The sequence below is a fragment of the Medicago sativa genome, chromosome 4 (genome assembly GCF_051527215.1).
Source record: "Medicago sativa cultivar Bolivia chromosome 4, Bolivia_mono, whole genome shotgun sequence".
Lineage (NCBI taxonomy): Eukaryota > Viridiplantae > Streptophyta > Magnoliopsida > Fabales > Fabaceae > Medicago > Medicago sativa.
The window spans coordinates 58,593,965-58,611,380 of NC_140752.1; the positions used below are offsets into that span (position 1 = coordinate 58,593,965).

The window sequence follows — 17,416 nt, forward strand, 5'->3', positions numbered from 1 at the left end:
AATGTCCTTTGATTTCATGATTCTTGGTATGATTTAAACCTTGTTCCTGTCTTAGTAAAACACTCAAGAGCACAAGTTAAATACCAAGGAATTAATCAAAGTCCATTAATTCTTTAATCATATTGGTTTATTATCTTTAAAATAAATTAGGGATTTTGCCTCAACACTTTTCCCATAAACTATTTTTCTAAGAAATAGTTTTTGTGCTAAAACTGAAATAGAAATTTTGATTACTTTTGAAGTAAATCATTATCAATAGAAGATTGAAAAAAATTTATTTGTGTTTTCAACCATATTACTAAAAAGTTATTTTAACACATGTATAATTTTCAACCATGGTTTATTTTTTAAGAAAGGTTCATTTATGGTTTATGCTTTCCTTAAAAGTCTCCAAAATAATGTTAACCAGTGCTTTTGACTACATTTTAAGGATTTTAAATGGGAAATTTATATGAAATTTGTCTATTTAATGCATTAAAAATTAAAACATTTGACTTTATAAAAAATAACTTTTTAATTTGAAATCATTAAACAATGCTCGGAAAACACTCAACTGTAAAAATTTACTCTTGCGTAAATGCTTTTAGTGCCAACTTACACGTTTTGTAGTGCATGCCTTTATTTACTCATGTGATTGCAAGACTTCCTCACCAAGAGATTATATGGTCCCCTAAAATCCGTCTTAATCAATTTTAATTCTGCTTAAATATTAATCCATTAAGGCATTGCATTAATGGTGAAGCTATGTTTGTATTCATATTGTACTCTTGATTTTGGCATTGTTGGTGCCTCTTTATTTCACTATAGTTTCTTTTTGTCTCTTAAAAAAAGGCATTGCATTATCAATTCTTTAAAGAGACTACTTAAACAATTTGCATTGTTTAAGGTGTCCACTTACAAGTTTTGAATTTCTTGTCTTATATTTACTCAGTTTATTGCAATACTTCTTCAACCAAACCTTCTTTTTTCATATCCATAGCATTAATATCAAGAGGAGTCATGCATTAGGGAGACAAGAGGTGTTATGGTATGCATTGGGGAGCCAAGAGGTGCTATAGTCCACCCTCCAACCCTAAATTATGTCTTCAGTTTTCAATAAAAATACAATTTTATTGAAAACTGAATACAACACATTTTAGGATTGGAGTGTGGACCATAGCACCTCTTGGCTCCCCAATGCATACGATAGCACCTCTTGGCTCCCCAATGCATGAATATGTATGATATCAGTGCTATTGATATGAATACAATAAGGTTTGGTTGAAGAAGTGTTGCAATCACCTGAGTAAATATAAGACACGAAATTCAAAACTTGTAAGTGGGCACCTGAAACAATGCAAATCGTTTTAGTAGTCTCTTTCAAGAATTGATAATGCAATCCCTTTTTTTAAGAGGAAAAAAGAAACTATATTGAAATAAAGAGGCACCAGCGATGCCAAAATGAAGTGTACAATACGAATACAAACATATAGTCACCATTAATGCAATGCCTTGTCTTATATTCAATCAGGTGATTGCAACACTTCTTCAACCAAACCTTCTTGTTTCATATCCAAAGCAATAATATTAGGTGGAGCCATGCATTAGGGCGACAAGAGGTGTTATGGTATGCATTGGGGAGCCTAGAGGTGTTGTGGTCCACCCTCCAACCCTAAAAGGTGTCGTATTCAGTTTTCAAACGTATTCAGTTTTGAAATTTTATTGAAAACTAAATACGACACATTTTAGGGTTGGAGCATGGACCATAGCACCTCTTGGCTCGCCAATGCATACGATGTGAGCTCTTCGTTTCCCAATGCATGCCTCTGTTTGATATTAATGCTATTGATATGAATACAAGAAGATTTGGTTGAAGATGTGTTGCAATCACCTGAGTAAATATATGACACGAAATTTCAAACTTGTAAGTGGGTACCTGAAACAATTCAAATCGTTTTAGTAGTCTCTTTCAAGAATTGATAATGCAATGCCTTTTTTTTAAGAGGCAAAAAAAAACTATATTGAAATAAAGAGGTACATGCGATGCCAAAATGAAGTGTACAATACGAATACAGACATATAGTCAACATTAATGCAATGCCTTGGCTTATATTTATTCAGGTGATTGCAACACTTCTTCAACCAAACCTTCTTGTTTCATATCCAAAGCATTAATATTACGCGAAGCCATGCATTAGGGAGACAAGAGGTGTTATGGTATGCATTGGGGAGCCAAGAGGTGTTGTGGTCCACCCTCCAACCCTAAAATGTATCGTATTCAATTTTCAAATTTTATTGAAAACTGAATACGACACATTTTAGGGTTGGAGCATGACCATAGCACCTCTTGGCTCCCCAATGCATACGATATCACCTCTTGGCTTCCCAATGCATTCCTCCATATCATATTAATGCTATTGATATGAATACAAGAAGATTTGGTTGAAGAGTGAGTAAATATAAGGCACGAAATTCCAAACTTGTAAGTGGGCACCTGAAACAATGCAAATCGTTTTAGTAGTCTCTTTCATGATTTGATAATGCAATGCCTTTTTTTTTAAGAGGCAAAATAAACTATATTGAAATAAAGAGGCACCTGCGATGTCAAAATGAAGTGTACAATACGAATACAAACATATGGTCACCATTAATGAAATGCCTTGTCTTATATTTACTCAGGTGATTGCAACACTTCTTCAACCAAACCTTCTTGTTTCATATCCAAAGCATTAATATTACGCGAAGCCATGCATTAGGGAGACAAGAGGTGTTATGGTATGCATTGGGGAGCCAAGTGGTGTTGTGGTCCACCCTCCAACCCTTCAAAGTATAGATAAGTACAATTGTGTCGATAAGTACAATTGCATGTTAATGCATGTTACTATTAAACCAAAGATTTTGGTAACAAGTACACTTATGACATTTGTTAAGTAAAACTAAAAATAATTGATAACTTTCATGAAGAAAAAGATAATTTTCATTTATGTTTTAATGTCTTGAATGCATAAATTCTAAGGTAAAACTTTAAACTTTTTTCTTATGCATATGAGGGTTAGAACCAAACAAAAAATTAACCTCAAGTTTTACTTGATCGATTTCCAAATGTATATTAAACGAAACAATGTCGGGAATTTGTGATTGATCCATGATGATAATAAAATAATGATTTAGATAGTTTAATTTACAAGGAGTGTTTTACTAAACTACTCCCTCCGTCCCTTAATAAATGACCTATTTGACCATATTACGCATACCAATGCATAACTTTGTGGTTAAATATCTTGAATAATATATTAGAAAAAATTATGAAAATTTAATATTTTGAAAATACTCATCGAGACGAATCTAACGACATCTTATATGATATTATTTATCTTTGTACATTAGTAGAAAAATATGGTCAAAGTAAGTTAGGTCAAAATTGCAAATTTTCAACTAGGTCATTTATTAAGGGACGGAGGGAGTATTAGTTTGTTTTTTTCTTTTGTAGGGAGTATACTATTAGTTTGTTATGGGTAATCATTGTGTAATTTGTATTCTTGATATGGAATTGCAATGGTATTTAAATTCAAAATATGCAATGTTATATCTTGCGTAAGAAAACTGAGCCTTAATCAATAAATAAAATAATAATTAAGTTTTATTTATATTCTCTTGCGTAAGAAAACTGAGCCTTAATCAATAAATAAAATAATAATTAAGTTTTATTTATATTCAAAATGAAAAGTACAAGAGTTTCAACTTCAAAAACTAACCACCTAAAATAAAATAAGACGAATGCTAGCAACACTCACTTTTCAACACTCTTTCTAGCACTCACTCTTTTATTGCATGAAATGAATGTATGTCTCACCATATTTTGTACGTTCAATTTTCAAAGTGTAATGATTTAAACCAATGAAAAAGTGAGTATTAGAGAGGGTGTTCAAAAAAAAAAGTGTTGTTAGTATTAATAACTAAGTTTTATTTATATTCAAATTGAAAAGTATCAAGAGTTTCAACTTCAGAAACTAACCACCTAAACTTGCAAAGAACAAATAAAAACTTAAATATAATACCTGAATACCCAATGCATGGCACCGCCTGAGTATTAAATCTGCGTGATATTAATGCTATTTATATGAATACAAGAAGGTTTGGTTGAGGAAGTATTGCATTCACCTATTGATATTAATCTCACAAACTTGCAAGAGGACTCGAAACAGTTGTCATTTTCATCCTTAAGACACCCGTGATTTGAAACACAATTGAACATTGAAGGTTACTGATATTTCAAACTTCTGGCAGATTGCTATGTTGAGTTTTCATAGATATGCTAGACACTGTATGATAGAACACTATCTAACAGACATCAGTTAGTGAGATAAGGTTTGGTTGTTGTTGTTGTATTAACTATTGATTTGCAAATAACACTTTTAATTATTTAACATATAAAGAAAAATATATAAAATGAGATAATCAGTGATTAAAGATGTTATAGAAAAAGAGAAGCAAAGTTATGTCATGTAATTTTACAGCCATCTCCGTCTCTAATTGGAATATCATGTTAAAAGAAACACATTTTGACCCAAATGTAAGACACTATAAACTTTTAAATGCATTTTTCTTTTAAAAAATAAAATAAATTTTTAGATTTATTTATTATTTATTTTTTCAAATATATCATTTATTAATACTACCAAAAGAGTATAATTATACATTGAATTTAAAATAGAAAAAGTTAACATTGAGTATAATTATTTTTTTGTTGATAAACTCCTCCTTTGGTAAAAGTCATTTTTTAGGTTCATTCATTTAATGATGTATGTGGTTCATAATATGGACCACATACATCATTAAATGAATGAACCTAAAAAGTGAATTTTGCTTATATTTTGAAACGGAGGGAGTACTACTTTTGATTTCCTTAACAACGACACTTGTTAGCGTAAAAAAAAGGAAGAAAAAAACATTCATTCATAAGCTACCATAATCAATCCACCCACCCACCCTCATAAGCTTGTTTTATTAACCAAAAATCTACAAGGAAACCAAAAATCTATCTTGATCCGTTATCTATGCTTTGAAAGAGACTAAAAGGAATTACTCAGGTGGACATGCATTGGAGGAGCCAAGAGGTGGCTGCATGAATGCTTTAAATATCTGCAACATTTCTTTACATGATTGCAACACTTCTCAAATAGCATTAAGTAAAAGTAAATTAGAACATGCAAAGACTGCTTTGATAGAGAGAGTAGCAGACTGAAGTGTGTAGCATATCTATGCAACTCAAACATAGCAATCTGTCAGAAGTTTGAAATATGAGTTACCTTCAATGTTCAATTGTGTTTCAAATCACAGGTGTCTTAAGGATGAAAATGACAACTGTTTCGAGTCCTCTTGCAAGTTTGTGAGATTAATATCAATAGGTGAATGCAATACTTCCTCAACCAAACCTTCTTGTATTCTCTCTCTCGAATGCATCAAGTGAAAGTTATTAGTCGTAATAACTATACTGAATGAGGTCGAAAGTTTGACCAATTACCTTAACATCTACATTAAGACATTGCATTATTATGCTTGAAAGAGACTATAGAATTATTAATGCTTAAAAGAGACTGTAGAAAGAATTGAATTACGTCAATGCCTTTATAGCCTTCTTACGTGGGAGGACTCAATGCATGGCACCCAATGCATGTTCAACTTCAAAAACCCACAGATCACATAAAAACTTGCAAATATCACATAAAAACTTAAATATAACACCTGAATACCTAATGCATTGCACCGCTTAGTATTAAATCAGAATACGATAGATCCTTAAGACACCCGTGATTTCAAAAACAATTGAACATTGAAGGTTACTCATATTTCAAACTTCTGACAGTCTTTGCGTTGCGTGTTCTAATTTACTTTTACTTAATGCTATTTGAGAAGTGTTGCAATCATGTAAAGAAATGTTGCAGATATTTAAAGCATTCATGCAGCCACCTCTTGGCTCCTCCAATGCATGTCCACCTGAGTAATTCCTTTTAGTCTCTTTCAAAGCATAGATAACGGATCAAGAGAGATTTTTGGTTTCCTTGTAGATTTTTGGTTAATAAAACAAGCTTATGAGGGTGGGTGGGTGGATTGATTATGGTAGCTTATGAATGAATGTTTTTTTCTTCCTTTTTTTTTTTACGCTAACAAGTGTCGTTGTTAAGGAAATCAAAAGTAGTAGTAGGTTTACATTGAATTCAACGATATTTTTACTTTTAAAATGTTAAATTCATTACTTTTCACTATTTTTCAATATAATATTTATATTTTTATCCTCTTAACCAATGCCCTGAGGGCATTTCAGGGCATTCATTACTTAATGCTATTAAAGAAGTGTTGCAATCATGTAAGTTGTAAGTGAGCCCCTGAGTAAAAATAGGCACGCAGTACAAAACATGTAAGTTGGCAGATAATGCAATGCTATAATGCATTGATATTTAGGGGACCATAGCATCTGTTGGTACAGGAAGCGTTGCAATCACCGACGCAGGAGAAAATATAGGCACACAGTACAAAACATGTAAGTTGGCACTAAAGCATTCACGCAGGAGCAATTCCTTTTAGTCTCTTTCAAAGTATAGATAATGGACAGTAACGGATCAAACTTTAATTTCACTATTGTGTCAATAAGAAGTGGCGGAGCCAGAAATTTTACAGAGCCTGGGCGAAAAATTTATCGCAAATTCACATGTGATATAATATACAGTTTAAAATAACATAGATGAAATATAACCTGTCAATAATTTAGATCGAATGTATCTCAATTCAATCCACTAAGTTGAATCATTTCGAATGATTAGATTAGATCTAATGGATCACAATTCAATCTACTAAGTTGAATCATTGTGGATGACCATATTCGTTCATTCGACTTTTAGTTGAATCCTAAACGATAAGTTGAATGTAAAAATATACTTATAGGTAAAAATAAGTACAATATTAAAAGAAATTTAAATAAAACGTGTTTTCTTAAAGAAGTCAAATAAAATGTTGTCCATCTCAAATAAATTTCTTTGGCATATCATGGCAATTAAAAAAAAGGAAAAATAAGAGTTAACGGGCTTCCATCAATCCTAAACAAAAAAAGAAAGAAAAAAAAAATTAATGGGCTTGTAAGTAAGCAGACTCGGGTTAAAGCCCAAATTACACTTCATCTTCAACCTTGGAATAAAGAGTGCAGAAAGGGGTTGCAGGGATGGTGTTGAACAGCAATCACGTTTTCACGACTGAAACGCGTGTTTGACAGTGTTGAACGCGAAACAAACAGGCACAACTGCATCCAGAATCGAATTTGGGTACGGTTCAATGTTTTCAACAAATTCAGGAGTGAATTCTCACGAATTACGTGACTGTGTGTTTGCCCAATAATTTTTTTTTAAGTTGTGTTAATGGCCTTTCAGGTTGGGTCTAATGTGAAAATATTATCAATCGAACCCTGGCGACCGCCCGGGGTCGCCGGGCAGTGAAACCGCCCCTGTCAATAAGTACAATTGCATGTTACCATTAAACAAAGGGTCTCGTTAAGAAGGGGGTTTGTTAAAAATCTAAAAAAGAAAACCATTGATAATTTTCTTGAAAAAAAAATTGCTTTGATATTTCAATGTGTTGCATGCACTAATCTTAAAGATAAAATTTCTACTTTAAAATTCTTATCAAATGTCTTTAAGGTATTTGTTATTGTTTTCCTTAAACAAATACTCCCTCTTAATTATAAGAAGGAAAAAAAAACTAAATCAATACAATCATTAGTTTTTGTTAAGAAGTAAAATTATCCCATCTAAATTGACATTGAGAAAATCGAATCTGAAACCTTGAAGAGGTTCAACTCTCAAATTTCAAGCCAACACCATCAGACCAACCGAGTGAGTTCAAGACAATCATTAGTTATTGTAACTTTTTGAATGTTTTTACAAATATACGTTTATATAAATCTGAAAACGATTAAATATGTTCATTAATATTAAAAAGACAAATATTAAATATTTGTTAAAAATTTCTTTTTAAAATAATCATACATTAAAAGATATGACTTTTTCTTCGAGTAAATATAGAACCAAAATAAAGACCGAAGGGAGTATAAAATATCCTTTTTTTGAGAATAAAATTTAACATAACTTCAAATTGAATTTATAAGGTTTCGACTTATAAAAAGTGTTTCAAAGTTTCGTCTCATAAAAAGTGTCTGGTTTAAGTTGTACGTGGTTCTTTAGAAAATAATTTGTTGTGTCGATTGAATGGTAAACTGATTATTGTTTACCAAAACGTTTTTATTAGTTTGTAGTAAATGGAGTAATCAATAGAGCTGTCAAAATAGGTCGGGCCTACCGGGCCGAGCCGTAAAAGCCCGAAAAATGCCGGGCTTGAACATAAAAAATTAGGCCCGTTTAAAACCAGGCCTTTTTAGCTTGAGCCCGTATAAGCCTGTGCCCGTGGCGGGCTAGCTCGAGCCTGTGGCGGGCTAGCCCGACAGGGCTCCGGGTAGCCCGCATTAATATAATATTTATTAAAATTTATTACAGTTAATTTTGTAGTATTAATTCACCTTCATTTTGTTTAGTTTGTTTACTGCTCTTTCAATTTCATTCATAAAGCACATTAGAATTTAGTCCCTGGTTGCAACAAGGTTATTAGAAAAGCATTAGTCATTGATATTTTTAGCACAAGCTGCATTATTTCACAACAAATAATAATCATTTTGAAAGTTTAGAAGAGTATATAGTCCACTAAAAGTTATGAAGCAACATTATAAAGTACTCGAGACTTTCTTTTAAAAAACTGTTATTGTTTTAACTAAAAAAAAAAATAAAAGTTTCTATTAATCGGGCCGGCCCGATAAGCCCGTTGCCCGCAAAGGGCCGGGCTTGGACATTAATTTTGGAGCCCGTTTATCATCCGGGCCTTTTTAACCCGGCCCGAAAAAGCCCGGGCCCGACGCGGGTCGGGTAGCCTGAATTGCCAGCTCTAGTAATCAAGTGGAGCGAAATTCAGAAAATTAGAATATATTACTAGTGGAAAATAAAATGAATTTTACATTGATATTCTACGTTAAAAATAATTTCAAGACAGAGAAAACATTATAAATGAAAGACCAAAGAGTGGATCAAGCAACACAAAATTGGACCTGCCTTTTTATGTCCAACAAGGTATTTCAAAGTTTTGATTCTTAAAAATCACTTCCCTTCACATTTATTTATTTGAATAAACTATTGGTCAATAATATAGTTTAAATACATTAATTGTTCAATAGATCTAAAAAGTGAGATGTTGTTTATAATTAAGATTGAAGAATTTCTCCAATTTTCCGTCGTTTTAGATCTTCGTCTTCAAATAACTTGACTTGAAATTTGGGAACAAAATTCCTCCCACTGTAAAGTCTCATGAGGCCTCTTGAATCTTCATTATTGGTCTTCCCAAAGTCTTCACAAATCTTCGGACGTTCTTGATTTGCCGATTTGCATGATTTCTTCGTGAATTAATTCAAAACCCCTGAAATTGTTATGTTTCGAGAAAACTAGAATTACAGACTCAAACATAGAAAATATTATAAAAGTCCTGAAATCACAGGCAATCGTAATAATACTCCACCTTTTTGCTGTTAAAAACTACTGAAAATAACTGAAAAACATGTTAAGAATAATGTAAGATGACCTGTCATCACAATCACAAACTTAAACTGTTGATTGTCCTCATGTAACGAAAGAAACACATAATTTATTTTGTGCATTTTTTAGGAAAAAAATAATTGTGTCACTCGGTCTTTATAATAAAAATCGCGTATTACATTGGATAATTTTGTTCTCTAAAAAATTATTACACTTGTAAAAAGTCGGAAAATTAACACAACTTCACAAGTTTATTTGTCAATTTAATCTATTGACTATGATACAATTACCAATCAAATGCAAAAATAAATTTTAACCATAAAGTTGATTTTCATAAAAAAAAAATATTATGCTATTTTTAGTTTTGACAAAAGAAATATGTTGTTAATCACAACAATATTTACAAGCAAGTGTATTTTTTTTGTGTTAAAAATAATTGTATATAATTTTAAATATAAATTGTAATATCATTAAGCTAAAATTATGAAACATGAGAAGTAAAACAGTAACACAATTATGAAATATATCATTAAAAATAATTGTGAATTTCAATGTTTTGTAATAAAAGAAATGTGAATTATAGTGACCTTTTGCAATTGAATTTAATATAACAAATACTACATCTGTTCCTTTTTAAGTGTCACTTTTTAACATTTTACACAAACCAAGATACTCAATAAATGTTACTTTTTCTTATACAATAATCTATATTTTTACTATAATAGCCTTAGTCATTTAATATCTTATTTCATATATTTCTCTCTCCACAATAAATAATTAAGGGTAATGTTGGTAAAACAACATTTATTGTTGCATTGAACTTTGAAAGTGACAGTTAAATAGGAACAAAAAATTTCTCCAAAGGTGACACTTAAAAAGGAACGGAGAGAGTAAGAAACAAAACCGAAACACAATTGAGAGCATGTGTGGTGGTTAGTGCATTCCACATTTTAAGCTGTTGTTGTCCAAAAAAAATCGAACAATTGTTGACCTGATCTGTTTTATCAGACCTCCAAGTCGCTGGTTTTGTTTCAGTTTTGGCCGAGTTTGACCGGTTTATAGCAGTTCAATAACATAACTGATCTAATAAGTGGACCGAACTAGGTAACCGATCCAATAAGTGGATCAATCCAATAAGGGTATAATATGAGAAGTAACCTCTTATTTAACTGTCACTTTCAAAGTTCAATGCAACAATAAATGTTGTTTTACCAACATTACCCTTAGTTATTTATTGCGGAGAGAGAAATACATGAAATAAGATATTGAATGACTAAGGCTATTATAGTAAAAGTATAAATTATTGTATAAAAAAAATAACATTTATTGAGTGTCTTGATTTGTGTAAAATATCAAAAAGTGACAATTAAAAATAAACGGAAGTAGTAGTTGTCAATTGGATTGTCAAACAAATGGATGTTCAAATATCACAACTCATACTAGTATGAGCATAGTTACTACGACGTCGACTAATAACTTTCACTCGATGCATTCGATAGAGAATACGAACGAGTACACATTTGCCATTGCCGTCAATTATTAAAATGTATATCAACGAACTTTTGGTTTTGTCCATAAAATTTCATGTAGTACTTCGATGCTTGGAAGTTTAAAACAAAGTTTTTTTTTTGGGGCCATATTCAATTAAGAGAATGAGCATCTGTAATTAACTTTTATATGATATATTTATGCTAAATTATCATTTTGTAGGCTTATTATGACCAAATAATTTGAGGTCTAAAGCCTTAGATTGAGCTGTTAGTCTCTTGGGTCGACACCGTTCAAAATTATTATTTTAATTTAAAAGGAAATTTATTCTATTCAAATTTTCTTCTTTTTTTTTTTGTCAAGTAGTCTAGTAGCTCGAAGTCACACAATTAAATGTGGAGAAGTGGGGTGTCCGGGGTTCGAATCCCGACCCATGCATATAACATGCAATATCCCTACCAACTGAGTTAAGCTCACGTCAATTTTAAGTAGTCTCGAGATCTTTAAATTGGAAGATTATGTTGTCAAATTTACAAAAAGAAACTCTAACATTTTATATTTAGGTCTTTTCAATTTTCGAGCGAAGTAAAGGTTTGTCTTTAAAATAGGGAAATGCTAACCATTGTTGAGAGAGAATAACAACATCATGTGAGTATGAGAGAGAAAGTTGTCCAAAAGTTGTCAAAAAGTGGTTGTCAAAATATCATTTCTCAGAAGAAAAAAAAAGACATAAATCATCAAGACCAAATAAATATATTGAAAATAGTTATCTTCATTTAAGAACATCCACAATGGTAGTTCCTTAATAGGGACTTCTTAAATGGATCTCACGTTACACATCAATTATTTATAATATTTTAATAAAAGTACCAATTAAGGACTCAATGACTCCAATGGGAGTACACTAATAAGGACTCTAATAAAAAAATATTTAAATAGACCCCACTAAATTTTCATCATTAAACTAAAATAATTTATTTATTAAATTATAAATTACTTCATAATATTTAATTATAATCCTTAAAAAAATTAAATTATAAAATATTTATTTATTGTATGAACTTAAATTTCTGCCACATTTGCAAATAATTTGAAAATGGAAAAATTAACATTACAAATTTATATTCCTTCGATATTTTTAAAAAAATTGCATTCCTTCGTTAAAAAATAATAATAATAATTTGCATGAATTACATTTAATTTAAAATGATGTCAAATAGATAAAATAATATTTAAAACAACTATTATTTTTATTTTATTTTTTAAATCAAAACAACTATTAATTATTAAAATATTACTTCTTTTGTAAACGGGACCACATAGTATATATTTTATTATTTTTTAAAAAGTGGGACCCGTTAGTTGCCTAGGATAGAGAGGGTCCTTATACAGTTACTCGTTCCTTAATGGGAACTCATTTTTCTTCCTTAACTAGGAGTGGTCCTTGTTAAGTAAGGACCTCCCATTGGAGATGCTTACACCTCTATATTTATTTATTTTTCCATGAATACCCCTAATTTAATTACTCTTGATTCCACCAACTTATGTACTATTAATATTCTCTCTCATAATAAATAAGGTCACTAATGAAATTTATCATCAAACGCGCTTGAAAATTGGTCAATATTTCTTATAAATAGGACCTAAAAAATTCACACTTTTGTTTCTTGTAAAGAGGACCGGATGAAGTATTATATTTTACTTTTTAAAAGTATTTGTTTTAAGGGATCAACTTTTAAAAATTTGAATGCACGACTTTTAAAAATGAATATTTTAATGTTTAACTCCTAAATATTTGTCCTTACAACTCATGTTAACATTTATTTATAGGATTAAATATGTTTTAAGTCCTTACAATTACGAGTTTAATTTTAAGTTTAGTTTCTATAAAATTTGAATGGTAGTTTTAGTTCTCTAAAATGTTGTAGTTTGTAAAAATAGACCTTATAAAATGCAAATATGGACTAAAGTGAATAAATATTTTATAGAGACTAATCTTAAAAACTTGTAATTTTGTAGGGACTAAAAACATATTTAACCCTATTTTATATTTAAATAGTGTTTCAAATATGACAAATTTTGAAGGTGGGGGACCATAATATCTCTTTGCCCCTCAATGTCTTCGCCTCTTATCAGTTCTATGACTATAAGTTTACGAATAAAACTATGATGTATCAAAGTGTTGCAACCACATGAGGAGTAAATAAGGCATGCAATACACATAAGTGGGAATCGATCAAAGGCATTGTTGTATTGTAATCAAAGAATTGTGAATAGTTTACTCAACACCTAACACAAATTAGCTACATCAGTAAATTTTCCAATCGAGTGAAATTAGTTTGTTGGTACCACTTGCAAATTTTTATGCCTAATTTTCAGTAGTTATTGGTTAAATTACCCAATTTCTTCAAAGGCAGCTTAGATCTCACTTAAAAAAATAATCAAAACTAAAAACTTCATTTCGTGGTAAAATGAGAAGAAGAATCGATGAAGATTCCTTAAAGGAATAAATTAAAGAGTCAAAAACATATGTTGCATATATTACAAAAAGCAGTAGTGAATTAGCATTCAATACGAGCAAAAGAATGAAATAAACATAACATAAAATTGAGAAAACACGAAAAATATGCAATGAGAGGCTTTATATATTTTTGTCCTAAGGGAAGGAGGGAGTAAATTTTTATCGATAATGATTGGTTTATTTGAGCAATAGAGAAAGAAGAGGGAGATGAAATGACAATAAGGGATCTAACTAGAGAATATTTTTTTTGGTTACAAAAAGTTTAGGTGGGTTCGGCTCCGGTCACCACCAGGGTCAGGGCACGCCTCCAGGCCCAAAGGGCACTTAGTTTAGGTGGGTTCGGCTCCGGTCACCACCAGGGTCAGGGCACGCCTCCAGGCCCAAAGGGCACTTATAAAGGTACTTACAGATCACCCACCAACACTTCCCTTACATCGGCAGAGGGAATCGAACACACAACCTTCTGCAAGGAAGTTGCTCGTTCCTTACCAACTGAGCCAACGTACAGTACAAATAATTTATTGCAAATATATCAAATTAATTTGAATTAATTGAGATTATTGCATTTAAAAAACATATTGTTTGTTATTTCTTTTAAATTAGTCCATTTAAATCTATATAACACCATTTAATTCAGTTTTATGTGCAAGTGTGAGTTATATGTGACATTAAATGAATCCCTGATATAGTGATCGCTTTCACCGTTGAGTTCTCAAATGTTTGGGAACATGTTTGCACCATTGTGTCTCTGTTGCTAAAAAAAAAAAAAAAAAAGTGTGTTTCGTTCGTTTTTTGTTTGTTGTTTGTTGGAGTCGGTGATTCTGTTGGTGTTATTTGGCTTTGATTCGGTTGCTATGTGCCTTTGTTGCTCCATTTTAGTGTTTTGTTGGTTCTCATTGGATTTTTATAAAAGTCGCAATCTTGTGTTTATGGTGCGTCGATTCATCAATGTTTTATTGAAGGTAATCCTCACCTCACAAGCCGGTTTTGTGGGGTTGTGTTAGACTCATCCACCATTTTTAAGAGTGTCAAGTGTCAGGGATTAATACTTACAACACAAAGTCTAAAATTAATTTAGTTTTTTCCACCATTTAATTCAGTATATACTTTGAATATAATAAAATCTTGGAACTAGAGCCTGGGCAAGTAATGAATACTACAACTATAAAAGGATGATACCAATGTTAAAAAAACAAATCTCATTCCATCTCTCAAGTTTGTGTATTGCATTAAAAAAAATTCTTTCACATAAAAGTATTTAAAAAGATATGGAATACTTAAGTTCCTTGATGACTTTGTTTTTTCTTTTTGTTACTATGGTGTTCTATGTAACCAATGGAGAACCTCGTGTTCCGGCATTTTTCATATTCGGAGATTCGATTGTGGATGTGGGAAACAACAACAACAACCTACTAACTGCTGTTAAAGCAAACTTCTTTCCGTATGGAAGAGACTTTGTGACTCGTAATCCAACCGGAAGAATGTCTAATGGAAAGCTTGCTGTAGACTATGCTTGTGATATTTCTACCCCCTCAAAATCTACATTGTCAATTTATTTTATTTCAAAATGAATATTTGTAGTCGACTTTAAATTCTCAGTTTATTGCATGCTAGTAAGATTAAGACAATTTAGCAGTCTCCAGGCGACTGCACTATAAAATTTGCTATAAGTGTCCTACTTATTTTGTCTAGTACTTATTTTTTTTACAAGAACTAGTATTTGATCTATATATGTTAATTTATTGCAGCCGAATTCATTGGATTTACATCTTATCAACCAGCTTACCTAACCCTAAATATCAAAGGAAGCAACATCTTGAATGGTGCAAACTTTGCCTCATCTGGTTCTGGTTACCATTCTTCCACATCAAAAATATATGTAAATAAACAATCTCTCTCTCTCTCTCTCAATTTCTTTATTGTATGTTGCATGAAATGAATATATTAATTAGCAATTCTTGTTATTTATCGGGTAAAAAAACCTTTGTTGTGTGTGTTTCATGTATGTAGAATGTAATTCCATTAATGACTCAACTGGAACTCTACAAGAATTGTCAGGAGGAATTGAGGAAAATAGTGGGAAATACAAATGCAACATCAATCATTTCTGGTGCAGCATATCTTCTTGTTGCTGGGTCTGGTGATTTTGCACAAAACTATTTCGTAAATCCATTCCTCAACAACCTCTATACACCTTACCAATTCTCGGACATTCTTATCCAAGAGTACTCTAATTTCATTCAGGCAAGCCCCTCTCAACCTTTATCTTGTCTTAGAAAACCTTTAAATTATGATTGGTTAGAAGGGGAGGTAATGAGAAAGAGAGATTATTTTAAACCTAACTTTTGGGAGGAGAGACTCAAAATCTCTATCGGGCTAATTACTGATATCCTCTAGGTATATATGAATTAGGAGAGAAGATAATATTCATGTTATTAATAGTTGATAATAGCAATTTATTTAAATTATGCAATGCAGCAATGTCATAGCACCACTAACAATAGCTTGTATTAAATTGAATATTGTGGAACAATGGCTATTTGTTAAAATTATACTATGTTATAGTACCACTAATTTACAATAGTGGATAATATTTGTTTAAAATTTTGATTTAAACAACTTTATCAATATAATGTTAAATATTAGAAATATGGAAGAAAAAAAAGTCAAATATTTTCCTCCATTGAAATATCATCTTCATCAAACATATATATGTATTTGTTTGTGTGTGTAATCTTATTTGATTTTAATTTAAATTTCTTTGCATGCATGTGACAGAATTTATATGCACTAGGAGCAAGGAAGATTGGTGTAACAACGATACCTCCAATAGGTTGTATGCCTGCAATGATTACTATATTTGGGTATCATACAAATAAATGTGTAGAAAGAATAAATGATGCAGCTTTAGATTACAACAAAAAACTTTCCTTCACTACCGAAAATCTAATGAAAAGGCTGCCTGACGTCAAATTGGTCATCTTAGACATCTATCAACCTCTCTATGAACTTATTATCAGACCTTCTGATTATGGTAAATAATTCAATTACGCTAAACCTATTAAGTCTTATTATTTATTGCTTATGAACAACATAATTTGTTTATTTCTATGTGTGGAATTAATATACGCAGGATTGTTTGAAGCAAGGAAGGGTTGTTGTGGGACAGGCTTGCTAGAGGTTGCTATATTATGCAATAACATGAGCATAGGAACATGCGCTGATGCATCAAAATATGTATTCTGGGATAGTTTTCATCCCACAGAGGCTACAAATAAGATTTTGATGGACCGTTTGATTCCTGCTGCATCCTACCTAATATATTCTAACCAGACAGTTCACTAGTCAATACTTTCCATTAATTTAGTGTGGAATGATAGAAGTATTTGTATTTAGCAATAGGAAAGTCTCTCCATTAGAGAATTTGGTTTCCTAGAATTATCTACGCACTATTTTAAAATAGTATTGATTCTTATTTTAGTTATGCAATTCACATCTTTCTTCTTTATGCTCAATAAGTTGAGTTGTCCTTAAATTGTTTGGTAAAGTTATGAATAGCTATAGCTAAATATAGAAATCTATAGAAATACCATTTGGTTGAAAAATTCTAAGAAAAGTAAAACATTTGGTTGAAAAGCTTATAAATTTTCTACTAATTTTGTTGTGAATTAAAAAAATTGAATAATTTAAAAAATATAATAACAAGGAGATCATCCTAAATATAACAAGGATATCAAGTTACCTCGAATTCTATGCTACTTGCATATTCTAAGTAGTTCATACCAAACATTTAAATAGAAATCAA

The 17,416-nt window shown here is 31.1% G+C and overlaps 1 protein-coding gene across 1 annotated transcript; it reads left to right on the forward strand.

Annotated features, from left to right (window-relative positions):
* The first annotated feature begins 14,838 nt into the window (after positions 1-14,838).
* Positions 14,839-17,100, forward strand: LOC146930234 (GDSL esterase/lipase At5g22810-like). The gene is made up of 5 exons (XM_085708287.1): positions 14,839-15,126; positions 15,360-15,490; positions 15,622-15,855; positions 16,390-16,645; positions 16,745-17,100. Exons 1-5 carry the CDS (start codon positions 14,880-14,882, stop codon positions 16,954-16,956), a joined length of 1,080 nt encoding a protein of 359 aa, XP_085564413.1. The 5' UTR covers positions 14,839-14,879; the 3' UTR covers positions 16,957-17,100.
* Positions 17,101-17,416: the final 316 nt, after the last annotated feature.

Bases quoted from the DNA above. Each gene is read 5' to 3' on its own strand.
- LOC146930234 (XM_085708287.1), top strand. From the start codon at position 14,880: ATGGAATACTTAAGTTCCTTGATGACTTTGTTTTTTCTTTTTGTTACT. The intron at 15,127-15,359 runs GTGATATTTCTA...AATTTATTGCAG, and splicing joins GCTTGCTGTAGACTATGCTT to CCGAATTCATTGGATTTACA. The intron at 15,491-15,621 runs GTAAATAAACAA...TCATGTATGTAG, and splicing joins CTTCCACATCAAAAATATAT to AATGTAATTCCATTAATGAC.